Source organism: Chanodichthys erythropterus, chromosome 8 (assembly GCF_024489055.1).
Source record: "Chanodichthys erythropterus isolate Z2021 chromosome 8, ASM2448905v1, whole genome shotgun sequence".
Classification (NCBI taxonomy): domain Eukaryota; kingdom Metazoa; phylum Chordata; class Actinopteri; order Cypriniformes; family Xenocyprididae; genus Chanodichthys; species Chanodichthys erythropterus.
The window spans coordinates 40,796,113-40,810,881 of NC_090228.1; the positions used below are offsets into that span (position 1 = coordinate 40,796,113).

Below are 14,769 nucleotides of genomic sequence, written 5' to 3' on the forward strand. Positions count from 1 at the left end.
TGCTAAACGCACACTCAACCATTTGCGCGTCTCGCTTTTATTATAAGTGCAATCATGGTAATGATTAACCAGCTGGTAGCTGACACAGCTGAATCTGTGGGGCAGATTATTCCAGTTCTCCACCAGTGGGAGTTTTAGATGAAAGTCCCAGTTGGCTACATATTGCTGGATCCTCCTGAATTGTGAATTGCAGCAGAATATTGTGTGGTAAATGCACTAAGTTTAACGTGACTGCTGTGGGTTTTTTTAGGAGTTCCTTATATTTGCCAGACTCAGCGATGTATAGCTCTGCATTTGAAGCATTGACCACACTTGTGTTCTGGTACACGCCAACATGCTTCAAAGCAGCTGACATAGTCTCTCCTCTACTGAAGTGCCCAATAATTTTTTGTATCGAGCCACCACCTGCTGTGGTGTTTGAGGTGTAATTCAGAGAATATTAGAATTAGTGTTAGTATTTGGTTTTATTATTCTTGCACACCCTTTGACACACACAGCTTCAATCTACAGTATGAAACATTCCACAAACTTCAGTATAGAAAGATAGCAGACCACCTCAGTTAGACCTAGATAATTAGACCAGTCCAATGTTAAATTATTAAATTAAGCCTTTGAATAAGTCATATGCACTTTGTTGTCTTTAAATTCAGACTTGTTTATTATACAGACCTGTGCACATATTTCTTTTTTCATTTGATATAATATTTTGCAATGTGGATCTGATTTAATGGTTGTTGTTTCTGTGCTTATTGCAGATGTCACATTTACTGACAGCATCTTCAATTTGCCATCCCTAGCCAGAACAAGACATCTCTACTTCTCAATTTCTCTAACAGCTTCCTCAGTCTGCTGTCATCTGAGTCTTTGTTTTATTCCCATACAAGAATGTTGTCCATTACATTAACAACTCCTTCCATTCCTTCAAGATGCTGAGACAAACACATGTGGAACATCTCTGGACCTTAAGAAATCTCAAAAGGAAGCCTTATAAAACGCTAGCTCCCTAAGGGTGTGTTTAAATCTACAGAATCTGCCAAAATCCCTGATTTGCATCCACTACTGAGCATATCTTTGGCTCTAGGCATTTCTGCAACAACTTCATTAAGCATTTTGAGGGGATAGTGTTTCCTTCTTGTTGCTCTGTTTAGATCTTGAGGGTCTGCGCAGATCCTAATCTTGTTGGGTTTTACTATTGTCACCATACTATTTACCCATTCTATGGTTTCATTCTGTTTCTTGATGACATCCATCTTTTCCATATGTTTCAGTTCTCTTTCATTATCTTCTTTTCAGGGCCACTCTAACATTCCTGGGAGCATGAATCACTGGCATGACCTCAGGCTTTGTCTGAATGTGGTGGACTCCCAGAATAGAACCCAGTCCTGTAAACAAATCCTAAAATTCTCTCAGAATATCTTTTGAGGTTTCTTTTTAATTACACCCAATGTGTTGCACAATTCTCTTCCCAAAATTGCACAAGCATTTTGCTCTATGACCTGAAATTCAAAAGTGTATAGCTTGTCTTTGTACTGGCATTCAAGGCGTTTCTGACAAAGGGCGACATCTTGTGGAATTCGGTCCCTTATCAGTGACTCTGTAAGTTCTCCAAATTCACAATCTTTTGCTTTATTCTTTAAGTCCGTCACATCAGGATCAATAGACACTGTTTGTCCTTATGCTCTTGTGAAGAATAATTGTCTACGGTATGTCCGTTTTTTTTTTTTTTGTGGTTCGCAGTATTTGGCAAACAGTTTAATACTCTAAAGTCATCAACATCATCATCAAACATAAACGTGTTGAATACCATGATTGCATCATCTCCTGAGACGTGGAGAAATGTGGGACACTTTATTTTTTCGTACTTCTCTGAGATTCCGCTCGCAATAAGATGCAGTTCAAATCGCTGGATCCCACCTCTCCGGTTCTCGGCTAGGTTTACCTCCAAGCTTAGGGCTCCTGGGGGCTTCAACTGATCCATGGCTTATCATATTAATAACATCTGACACCATGTAATGTTATGATGACAGGAGACCACATGTGGTTGAACTGAACTGGGCTACATTTCCCGATAACGTTGCCTCTTATCACGCTACAAAGATTCTAAAGGTAGATCGTAACTGAATATATACCTTTTCAAGGTGTGTTCCCCAAACTATACCTTAGGAGGTTGCTTAAGGAATATCTTCTTAAGTGCGACGTTATCACGTGCTGTCCGTGGTGGTGGTGCTGATTTGGTTGATATCGATGGCTCGAGAATCGATAATTCATTCTATGTAGGGGCTGATTTATGTGAGAAAGCGATGGTCTTTATAAAAGGAGCACTTCAGAAGTAGAAATTGCATTTCTCAGGACTCATGGGATTTTATAGAAATGATAATATAATAATCCAAAAATAAAAAAGTCCAAGTTGCAAACTAAATCTATATTCTAATTTATCTATATTCTGGGGTCTCTATATTCTAGCTGAGCCTCCAGCGTGAGTTAAAGGCGACGGTTATTTTAGAACATTATTTTATAACGTATCAGGTATCGCGTTTATTTCATTTTTTCTTTTTTATTCAAAATATTCAGAAACTTGGCACGCAAAAAGTATTCTGGGCAATTTAAAGTGTTAATTATCTTGCTGTCAATGCAGGCCTCACTGAACCATCGGCTTTTATCAAAAATATCTTAATTTGTGTTCCGAAGATGAACAAAGGTCTTACGGGTGTGGAACGACATGAGCGTGAGTAATTAATGACAGAAATTTCATTTTGGGGTTACTAACCCTTTAATAAAATCATAACAGAAATTTATTACATAATTTCCCCAGATTTCCCCAGGTTTTTTTGCTTAGTAATCTCAATCCTGTAGTACCCCATAGATACATACTTATGTAGCATATAGGTATTACCAAAAGGTATAGTATATGCTCTAGCTAAATTGCTCCAAACTGTAAGGTTGCCTAGCATAGTAGGCCATACATACAATGTAATAATTGTATTAATTTTAATAATTTATCTAATTTTATCTAATATTATAAAATAGGTCAGTTATAAAATTAAATTTTTATAATAATTTTAAATTTTCCAGGTTGCTACCCCTTTATTCCCCAAACTTTATGTATTGTTCACTTATACCTACACGTACATACTGCATAGTTACACTATAATTACAAAAAATTACAGTACACTGTAAATTTGGTTTAATTACATTTATTGTGGGCTGTAATCTAAAGCATTACCAAAGCGTCACAACATAGTGGCTGTAATGAGCGCACAACAAAGGAATATCAAAGCCTTTAATATGATTAAAACCAAGAACACAGGAGATAACAGGAACAATAATCTGTGAAACACAATCATGTTAACAATGATGACATGGAACAAAGAACAAATAGATCTACGTTCACAGATAGATGACTAACAGGCGCACATTAGAAAACTTGGTCAACATACAAATGGCAGGAACAGAAGAGAATGAACTAAACATAACACTTTCAAAAAGTGGCTGCAGTGCATTTGCAAAAAAAAAAAAAATAGTCATCCACAGTCTCTTAAAATATCAGTTATGATCCAAATTGAGGACAATAATTAACTATGCATAATAACTGCAAGCATCATTTATGTCTCACATTTAGGCCAAATATCATTAACTCCTCCTTCATTATCCAAACATTTTGAGGGCAACAGCTTGCTGAACTTTTAAAAAGATAAAGAATAAATGACAATATAACAATGTATCTACTTTCTTCACATACTTATGAAAACCTGTACAGCACAATTGGCCTCTTAATCAAAGAACCCTGAGAACTGTCATTCATTCAAACAATCTCAACGAAAAAAAATGGTGCATATGAAGGGAATAAAGGAGAATGTAAAAGAAATGGAGAATAAAAGGAGGTTGAGTGAGCTTCTGAATCCACTGGAGAATTCAACATATCCAGGTGGGTTGCTGCCCACTTTATTGTTGATCCAGCTATTGTACTGAGAAACTCTGGCGTACACACCGGGAAACTTGGGATCAGCACATCCTTCACCAAAACTCACAACTCCAGACTGAATCCACACGGATCCATTCTTACTGACCATTGGACCTCCAGAGTCTCCCTGTATTGACAAACACTTAACATTTATATATCTGAAAATATACAATGAACAACTGTTAAAAACTATTATTATTAGGCTAATTTGAGAAATCTGGGCAGAACCAATCACCAGTGATCACAGCGAGATGAATGCCGGTTAGAAATGTGTCTGAGGGTCATCCAACTTTTTCTGATATCATGCTGATGTATGTAAAAAAAAAAAAAAAAAAAAAAAAAAAAAAATCTCGACAGCGAGATATATATCATGGCTTTTTACTCATTTGTTCCCTTGTTTCCATTTAATTAACCCATAAGAACCCGTGGTGACGTGGGTGTCACAAACACTAGTGATTATCTGGAAAGGTCTTTTTAAAGCATTATCCCTTACTTTCAACCCAGGAAGTCCCTAAGTGACATTTAAGGAACATCCAGGTTCAGTCATGTGACAATCTGTGCATTTTTGTTGCCATGGTAACATTTCCAAAATGGTGGCCTGCCTGGTGTGCACATGTTGCAGTTTCAGCAATTTTTAAAAACGCTTGTTTTTGTTACTAAATGTATGTTTCAACCCATGCAACAATTCTAATGTTTTAATAACATATCCTAGATTACACTTGACCTGATTTTAAAACAGGTCTTGTACAAATTGATATAAAACAAGTTATGAAAATGCTGTGGTGACATATGTGTCACATCGGGCTGTTAACCTTAAAACAGTAGGTGGAATTTTGATGTGACGTATGTGTCACATTAAGAAAAATGGTAATGAGCTGCTCAAATAATTTAGCTGATTCAATCATTTTAGTGTTATATATATTCTGCTGCTCAATTAAAAGCATATTTTAACATATGTAAACAAAATAAATGTAAAATTAATAACATTGTTAATGAAATTACAGTTTTATTGCACAATATACACATTTTTGCAATGTTATTGCACTACATGCATATTCAACATGTTTACCTCCAGTGTGAGGTAGTTATTTATTTTTATTCAGTTTGCACATTTTCGAGAAATATTCTAAAAATGTATTTCTGGTTAAACCGTATACCTGAAAAGCTAGAATTTTGATAAGTTACAAAAAAGTTGTTGTAAAATTGAATGGTCACAGTTGTGGTTTTGAAATATGTGGCAAAGCAAATAAAATGCAAAAACTGTATTACTTCTGAAAAAGTTTTTTTTTATTTATCTTCCCAGAAAATTTATAATTTTTAAAATGTTGTGGAAAAGAAAATAAAAAGAAAAAAAAAATGTTATTTAGCAAGATAACTGACTAAATGTTATTTTTTTCAAATGAGAAATAAAAACCCAATGTGACAAATATGTAACATTAAAAATTTATCATAAACACCCAATGTCACATATATGTAACATTACAGATCTTTGACAAGGAGTGGTTGTATTTAAAAAACAACTGCAGAAACATGTTTTAAGTAGTCCATTTAGTCTGTTTTATATGCCCCATAATTTTCCTATAATTTTCCACTATATATATATAGTGTAATTTGTTTTAACCCATAAGAACCCGGACCAATTTCCCCTTATAGGAAAATTATGGGGCATATAGTTTCTTCTGGGGTAAGAAACTAAACCTGCCAGTGGGTGGCAGTATAAGTCATTGAGTTATTAATTCCTGCTTAGTCTTAAAATGGCTGATTCATTAGTAAAGTAAATGGCTCTCTTTATGAATGGGCCATTGAATCATTGGTTCCCCTGATTAACTCAAATTCTTTCAGAAACACCGAAATCGTTTTGCTATGCTTTATGCCTTTGTAGGTGACAAAAAACAGACAATATTGTGTTAAAAATATAATTCAGTGTTAACTTCTAATTTATTGAAATGTATAAAATCAATTTCACATTAACACATTTACACTTGTGCTATTCAGAACAGCACTCGTGTGATATTGCTATCATATGATATAAATGTGAGACCAAAACTCATACGGGGTATTTTTGCTCCAATATCTTATTTTTGATCCAGTGATCCATGGATATTAACATGCATCCAGGAACAGCGTTTCCTGACATTTTATTGTGTGATGTGGTCTCTGTTACTTATTCATTTTAAACTGTTTTTATATTTGTATAATTATCTGACTCACTGTGCTGTTTTAATTAAACTGGAATTAATTGTTATGGATAATAGATGTAATGGATATTAAATAGTTTTAACTATACTTATATTTTCTGGAGTTTATTGCAGTCCTTTGTATTTATATAAAGGTATTACACCCCATATGTTACAGTCGCCACTGTATATTTCTAAATGTTTTTGAGTAATGACAACATGACCAAAAATTTGTTACAACTGCACAGGTCTTCCCCAGTGCGGTTAGCCCTCTTTTGGTACGTACTGTATGACTGTAATTTATTTGTGTTGTTTTTTAATGATTATTTTGAGTCTCATGTTCAGCGGCTATGACTGTACCTCCAAGGGTTCATGTAACTTATTTTTGCACTGGATTTAAGCCTACTGATGTGACTGCACTGCTGCTTTGCCTGGGTCTCATTTGGATTACATTTTTTAGTTATTTGCATAACAAAATCATTTGATTTGTATATTTTCACAAAGAGTAATTGGCATAAGTGTACTGTTTGAATGTTTATACTAATTTTGTATTTGAATAAAGTGACTTTTAGGGGTTTTTTTATTTTATTTTATTTTATTTTTTTAAATAAATATCTTTGTTCACATCACCTTGTTCACCCTGCCTGTGGCAACGAACCTGTGTGCCCTTGTGTAGGGCTGTGTATTCCAGGTGGCGTAGTCGAGTATTGATACAGGATCTTTGGTCCTTTGTGTGTATTTTCTAACTTCCCCCTACCTGACTATCCGCCACTCTCAGATTTCTTGTCAAATCTGTTTGTACAATTGCAACATTTTAGATGTGTTTTGTGTGTATTTCACGGCATTCACGCTGAAAACCAATGCTGCCAGTCTTTTTGCCATTATACATTATATATATATATATATATATATATATATATATATATATATATATATATATATATATATATATAATTATAATAGATATTTTTATTTATTATAGCCTACTTATATTTATTATAATAACATTTTATTTTTTATTTTTAATTGGCTGCTAATACTAATTATGTTTTACCTATTTTTAATTATGAATTTAAAAAGTACTTCTGGCATACATTTAAATTGACGCCATGGTGTTTTTTATTTGTCGTGTCTGATTTAAATCTGTGTCCTAAACTGATATGTTTAAAGGTCAAGTATGTCGTTTCTGTGACACTAGCGGCACCATAAAATAATACAGCATATTTTGCAAACGCACCTTTCACATGTCGAGCCTCCGTCGACTCAAACATCACAAAAGATTTTACAGGTGCCTGTGAAGGCACACCTCAACAGGTAAATCTGGGCTACTCTTAATAAAAGGTCCAACATATTATAAATACTTTTTACTTTTTATATAAAACACACACACACATTTACGTGTAGACTGTTGGCATCTTGTTTTTAAGAGAAGTGGAAAAAAAATGTATATGAGAGTAGATCATAAAGTTCAAATATGAGAATTTGAGTTTGAAAACATAAAGATAACACAACTCTGAATCCTGCATGTCTGGTAAAGTAGTGTGATTTTTAATTAAAATTGTGTGTAATGCATAACAGTGACTGTAAAGTCACTAAAGGTATTGGAGTGGCAAATATTGAGTTTTAATTTTTGGGCTAAATCTGATTACTCATTAAGTGAGTGTTTTACTCAGATCTGGCAACACTGCTAGATTGATAATGGTAATGCAGCTGACCCAAAAACTGTTATTGTTTTGTAAGTTGTAAATTAAAAAAGGTTCAAATTAGGGCTGCACGATATATCGCATGAGATTGTCACGCGCATTTCATCAATAAAGCCGGTTCCCTGATTACCGCTAAATCGCCATCACCTGCTTTCAAATGGAGCGCCATTTAATAGACAGAACCGTAGTTCACTGAAAAGCCACGCAATATTGTGTTCATTATCGAAGGTGATTCATCTGCGATATGAATGCGATATTGCGTGGCTTGTCAGTGATCTATAGTTCTGTCTATTAAATGCCGCTCCATTTGAAAGCAGGTGATGAGGATTTAGTGGTAATCAGGGAACCGGCTTTATTGATGAAATGCGTGTGACAATCTCATGCGATATATCGTGCAGCCCTAGTTCAAATCAATGATTGATGTCTTACCTGACATGAATCTTTTCCTCCCTCATTTAACAATCCAGCACAAATCATGTTGCTCGAAATGCCCCCTTCATAAGCATTATTACAGTCACTGTTGCTTACAATTGGTACCATCACCTCCTGAAGTATGTCAGGACTCGAGCCTGTGGCACAAAACAAAGAACAATTTTGGTGGCTTTTAATGGCCATTTACTGTATATTGTTTTGCAGGCAAATATTCACTCACCACCAGAATTCAGCGCTCCCCAGCCAGTGACCCAGCTCTCTGTACCTGCAGTGAATACACTACCAGTAGCTGCCAGACAGACTGGCTTAATATATTCAGAGAAAGTCACAGAAGAGGAGAGCTGGAGAAGTGCTATATCATTGTCATGAGTAGCACCGACATAGTTAGGATGGTTGATGACTTGGATCGCTGTCCTGAACTCCTCATAAGGGTTTGAGCCTGATTGGCTCCGACGTCCCAGGTAGATCTCAATGGTATCCAAGGACCTGTACATAAGGAAAGTCACTTTTAACTCCACTATCATCAGTTTATAATAGTGTCTTGAGTTGTATTTAAGCTTTAAACTTCATACTCCTGGAAGCAGTGAGCTGCAGACAAAACCCAGTCTTTATTGATTAGACTCCCACCACAGAAATGGCCTCCATACTTGGCGCTTTGAATGCTGACTTGCCACGGCCAAGCCCCTGCTGCTGCATCCTCCCCTCCAACAATCTTGTTGTTCAGGGGGGCTTGACCACATACTGATGATAGGAAAGACAATGTGGGAATTCCCAATTAAAATGAATTTATACACACAAGATATGTGGAACAAATAGTTTTATGGTCGCTAAAGGGATAGTTCACCCAAAAATGAACTTGTCATCATTTACTCACCCTCAAGTTGTTCCAAACCTGTATAAATGTCTTTGTTCTGCTGTACAAAAAGGAAGATATTTGTTTGGTAACTGACATTCTTCCAAATATTTTTGTGTTCAGCAGAACAAAGAAATTTATACAGGCTTGGAACAACTTGAGAGTGAGTAAATGATGACAGAATTTTCATTTTTGGGTGAACTATTGCTTTAAGAGTGACAACTTACCATCTAACTGGCTGAGAGAACCTGAAAAGCGAGAAACCAAACAATTAGATGAACATGTACAGAGCTGATAAACTGGTTTGTGTAGTCTGAAACCTTATTCTTTCACCTATTATGTAAGTATTGGCACATACCATTAACATGAATCAAGACAATCCTTTCATGTGAATTATAGTGTTTAAGGATTATAACCAGGTTGCTGAGATTATAATGTGGCTTTATAACACGGAGACTCAAGGAAACTATTTTTAATGAAAATAAACAATCACTCAGGAGAAATAACAAGTCCTAACACACTACAACATTAAAACTAAGGCTACATTCAGACTATCTGATAAAAATCCAATCAGATTTAGCAAGTGTGAACGGCCAATAATCACATGAAATGCGATTTTTACAAATCTGTTTCGAGCTACATTCATATGTCATTTGAAAACCTTTCAAATTACATTTCTGGAAATCCATTTGAGTCTGACTGCTCTTACATTACATTTTGTGTGGTTTATCTGACTTTCTCATGATTTCACTGTCTTGTCAGGAAAATAGTAACTGAACCTGTCAGTCCTGTGAGCTAAATAAGGCAAGGCAATTTTATTTGTATAGCACATTTCATACACAATGATAATTCAAAGTGCTTTACATAAAGAACCAAATACATAATAATTAAACATGGAACGCATTAGAAATAGAAATAACAGTAAAAACAGAGAATTCCGCTATCTGGATGGAAGAGTTAGGAAGTTTCAGGGAGTTTTTTGTTGTCCGTCAGAGCGGATCTAAATGGATCTTTCTCACACGTCACGACCGCTGTCTAGCTCTATCTGTTAAGGCACTTAAATTTGATACACAAAGTTTCAATCTCCACTTTTGCCAAGACACCTCAAACTGCGCCACATGGATATCTTAACTATGCAATGCAGTTCAAATGTCCCGCATGGAAAGTGTCCTGACTGGAATCCAGAGATAGCTTAACTATGCATCACAGCTCAAATTTCCCCTTTGGAAACTTCCCTCAGGTAAGAAACTGCCCCAACTAACGTGTTTTGATTTCCGGAATGTGTTAATCATGTTGCCTTTGCAAGTGATCACAATTCCCCTTAGAACCATCATGGTTTGTCCCCTTATCCAAATTTACCAAATTTTAACCTAATCACAAATGTTTACTTCCTAATTCTCCCAGCAATTTCAACCAGACAGCAAGATTTAAAATGCATTAAAAGTCAGAAATAAAAAGATGATACATAAAAGATATAAAATGCATTACAAATGAAATAAAAACAAGGAAAGGAATAAAAAAAGATAATACGTATAAAATAAAATGCAAACAGTTAATAAGGCCTGTTTCACACCGTGTGAAGTAGCAGTGCAACTACAGCTGCAGATTCTTGCGATTTTACACTGACAGCATCTCTATACAGAAAATACAGGGATTTCTGGGTTGCTGCATTGATTATTTGTTTTAATAATGGCCATAAATCATAAAATGGTTATCAGGAATTGGCCATTGAGTGCTACAACTTGATTCAATCTAATTTATGGAATTAAATTGATATCCAAAGGGGAATTAATTTACAAAAAGGTTTTCAGGTTTTCACTTTTTCCAAACAGTGGGTGAGTAGTTTGTTAACATAAGTACTTAAACACACCCTATATACTTGCTTCTTACTTGTGTAGCTTTCATGATTTTTTTTTAATTACCCTAGAGACATACTTTGACTCTACATTAAAAAATAATTATGCTTTAATACTATCATATTTCATATATTTGACTTATACCCATTCAACAATCATGCTACAATCTTAAAAATAAAGGTTCTTTATTGGCATTCCATGAGGAACCTTTAACATCCATGGAAACTTTCCATTGCACAAAAGGTTCTTTATAGATTATTTAGATTATTAAACAAGTTCTTCATGTTAAGAAATAGTTCTTTTAAAAACTGTTCACTCAAAGGTTCTTGGGGAACCAAAAGTTGTTCTTCTAAAGTATCACTGCAAAACCTCCTTTTGAACCTTTATTTATGAAATATTTATTATTAAAATATCAAATAATTACTATTATTATGCTTAAAATAGTTGTATAATAGCTGTTGAATGTTTGGACACTATTCATTCTTTATTATTGTCATGGTTTTCCAAATTTTAGAACAATACTGTTTGTCTAGATTTGATTTCTCACTTGGAATATTTTGCTCAACCAACTTCATGAGGCACACCCTGAGCTGCTGTTTAAACAGTACTGAATGAGTTCATATACATTAAACTCATCCATTAAAATTACGTATATAAATAAATACATTTTACGAAAGCACAATGTATATTTATCTCCAAATCTAATTTCAAGCATTTAAACAAACCTTTAGAGAAAAGGTATTTACAATCACTTGTTTGCAGTAATAGCCATTTCAGGTATCAGTGTCTGTGAGTTACAAAGGTCCTTAGCAACAGGAATTCAATTGAATTGTCATTATTAAACCATTTAAACATTATTAAATCTACACTTAATTTTATAGATTTTAAGATTTACCTTCTATGCTGAGAAGTATGGTTCCAATAACACTCAAAGCTGTGTTAAACTTCATACTTGTGCTCTGGTCTGTGTTCTGACTGCTGTTTCCTCTCATGAGTGCCTGACTCATCTTTTTTCAGATGCCTTTATTCTGTCAGTATTTACAGAACACATCCTGGTTACCTTAACAGGAAATGTTAATGATTGCGAATTGAGCAACTTTCAGTTCAAGGTCATTTCACTACACATTACAACATTTCAAGTGTCTCTAATTTGATTTTTAAAACTTTTGTATGCTTACAATTTAGCATACTGAATGGGCATGACCTGGCAGACCTACAGTATATTAAATATGTAGTCCACCTGTAGTCATTTTATCCTTTAAAGCTCATCTTTGATCACCAAAATTACACATTTAAACATTTTTTTTCCTGTGGAAAAAAAAAAAATCATGCCTTAAAAATAGCGTGAATGTAGCTACATCCTTGCTTCATACAGCATATGTGGAATCATGAATATGCAAATTTGCCCCACCTCCACTCAGTCACATAAGCTTGGGATACCTGATCCACTTGGTCAATGCTGCAGTAAACATTGCATAATGTTAAGTGGAAATACTGGTTTAGACATATATCACTGCATGAAAATAGGTGTTTACGGACCACCACAGATTTTTTTGGATGAGTCCAGGAGTATTACTAACCAAATATGGGAAATTCCACATGTCTGTATACTGCCGAAAATGTGCCTATTCGGACGTATGTTACTGAGGTACTCTTCTGTGTAACAGCCATTTGTTGCCATGGCAAGTAATCCTCTTTTTTTATATACTGTGGAATAGTTGTTAAAATTATTTTTGTGATTGGTTTTTGCAAAAAAAAAAAAAAAAATTCAAATAAATTGTTTTAAATGGAACCCCTGATATTAAGACATGTATGGCTTAATATAACGTAAATGATGTCTCTTACAGAAATATGTAGTAGAAAACCCATGAAAGATTTATGTTACTTAAAAAAATCCATGACATATTTGGACAATTGGTGCACAGTGCGTTCAAAAAATCTGATTTAAACAATAAGGCTAAACTGTCACGATCACCAGTGAGAGTGCCCTATCAGCCACTAGAGGGCACTCCATCCCGGACTCTCATTTCCACCCATTGCATTTACTACATTACGATTAACGCACTTCCCGGACTCATTATCACCATTTCATTGCACCCAGCTGTTTTGTGTTTCATCATTAGTGTCTGTCTATTTATACTCAGTTGTTTCTGTCCTTGGTTGTGGTTTATTGTATTGTTACGTGCACCGTTTTGTTTCTCTGGCTTTGTGTTTTGTGGACTGGATATTTTGGATTTTGACCCTTGCCTGCCTTTGGATTAACGTTTCTGGATTCCCCAATAAATACTTATGCTGCAACTGGATCTCAACATCTTGTTCTTGTGTGCCCGTGACAGAATAAACCACCACCAAGGGATCCAGCAGCATGAGTGTTCGGATTCGTCCTCCAGCCTCCATTGAAGAGCGAATGGCTCTGTTTCGGGCAGTATTGGCTCTGCGACAGGAGGGAGCAGAGGTAGGAGGTTTCGCCCAGTTTTTCTGGACAATGGCAAGAGGACTGCGTTATAATGATGCAGCGCAAAAGGAGATATTCAATGGATGCCTTGATGACCCTCTTCCTCAATGTGAGTTGGAGGGGCTCCGGACCCTGGATTTCTGGGTTTTCGTTGATCTACCAACCAGTGAGTCCGATCCAGCCTGTGAGTTCGCTCCAGAGTCCACCGAGGAGATGGGCACAGGTACATCGTCTATCTCACGTAAAAGGAGGAAGAGGAGGAGAAAGGCTCCAGTCAGTGAGTCCGCTCCAGTCAGTGAGTCCGCTCCAGTCAGTGAGTCCGCTCCAGCCAGAGAGTCCGCTCCAGTCAGAGAGTCCGCTCCAGTCAGAGAGTCCGCTCCAGTCAGAGAGTCCGCTCCAGTCAGAGAGTCCGCTCCAGTCAGTGAGTCCGCTCCAGTCAGTGAGTCCGCTCCAGTCAGTGAGTCCGCTCCAGTCAGTGAGTCTACTACAGAGTCCGCTCCAGTCAGTGAGTCTACTACAGAGCCCGCTCCAGCCAGTGAGTCCACTCCAGAGCCCGCTCCAGTTAGTGAGTCCACTCCAGAGCCCGTTCCTGTCAGTGAGTCCACTCTAGTCAGTGAGTCCACTCCAGAGTCCGCTCCAGTTAGTGGGTCCACTCCAGAGTCCGCTCCAGTTAGTGAGTCCACTCCAGAGCCCGTTCCAGTCAGTGAGTCCACTCTAGTCAGTGAGTCCACTCCAGAGCCCGCTCCAGTTAGTGAGTCCACTCCAGAGTCCGCTCCAGTCAGTGAGTCCACTCCAGAGCCCGCTCCAGTTAGTGAGTCCACTCCAGAGCCCGTTCCAGTCAGTGAGTCCGCTCCAGTCAGTGAGTCCGCTCCAGTCAGTGAGTCCGCTCCAGTCAGTAAGTCCGCTCCAGTCAGTGAGTCTACTACAGAGCCCGCTCCAGCCAGTGAGTCCACTCCAGAGCCCGCTCCAGTTAGTGAGTCCACTCCAGAGCCCGTTCCTGTCAGTGAGTCCACTCTAGTCAGTGAGTCCACTCCAGAGTCCGCTCCAGTCAGTGGGTCCACTCCAGAGTCCGCTCCAGTTAGTGAGTCCACTCCAGAGCCCGTTCCAGTCAGTGAGTCCACTTTAGTCAGTGAGTCCACTCCAGAGCCGGCTCCAGTTAGTGAGTCCACTCCAGAGTCCGCTCCAGTCAGTGAGTCCACTCCAGAGCCCGCTCCAGTTAGTGAGTCCACTCCAGAGCCCGTTCCAGTCAGTGAGTCCACTCTAGTCAGTGAGTCCACTCCAGAGCCCGCTCCAGTTAGGGAGTCCACTCCAGAGCCCGCTCCAGTCAGGGAG

At 37.1% G+C, this 14,769-nt stretch overlaps 1 protein-coding gene across 1 annotated transcript; it reads right to left on the bottom strand.

Moving 5' to 3' along the window:
* Positions 1–3,197: 3,197 nt before the first annotated feature.
* On the bottom strand, positions 3,198–11,991 carry LOC137024941 (trypsin-like). Its single transcript, XM_067392904.1, has 6 exons — positions 11,878–11,991; positions 9,354–9,374; positions 8,846–9,014; positions 8,494–8,759; positions 8,271–8,410; positions 3,198–4,088 (listed from the first exon to the last, which is right to left on the bottom strand). The coding sequence occupies exons 1-6, from the start codon at positions 11,987–11,989 to the stop codon at positions 3,813–3,815; spliced, it is 984 nt and encodes a 327-aa protein (XP_067249005.1). The 5' UTR covers positions 11,990–11,991; the 3' UTR covers positions 3,198–3,812.
* Positions 11,992–14,769: the final 2,778 nt, after the last annotated feature.

Bases quoted from the DNA above. Each gene is read 5' to 3' on its own strand.
- LOC137024941 (XM_067392904.1), bottom strand. From the start codon at position 11,989: ATGAGTCAGGCACTCATGAGAGGAAACAGCAGTCAGAACACAGACCAG. The intron at 9,015-9,353 runs GTAAGTTGTCAC...TCCTATCATCAG, and splicing joins TTCTCTCAGCCAGTTAGATG to TATGTGGTCAAGCCCCCCTG. The intron at 8,760-8,845 runs GTATGAAGTTTA...CCTTATGTACAG, and splicing joins GCAGCTCACTGCTTCCAGGA to GTCCTTGGATACCATTGAGA.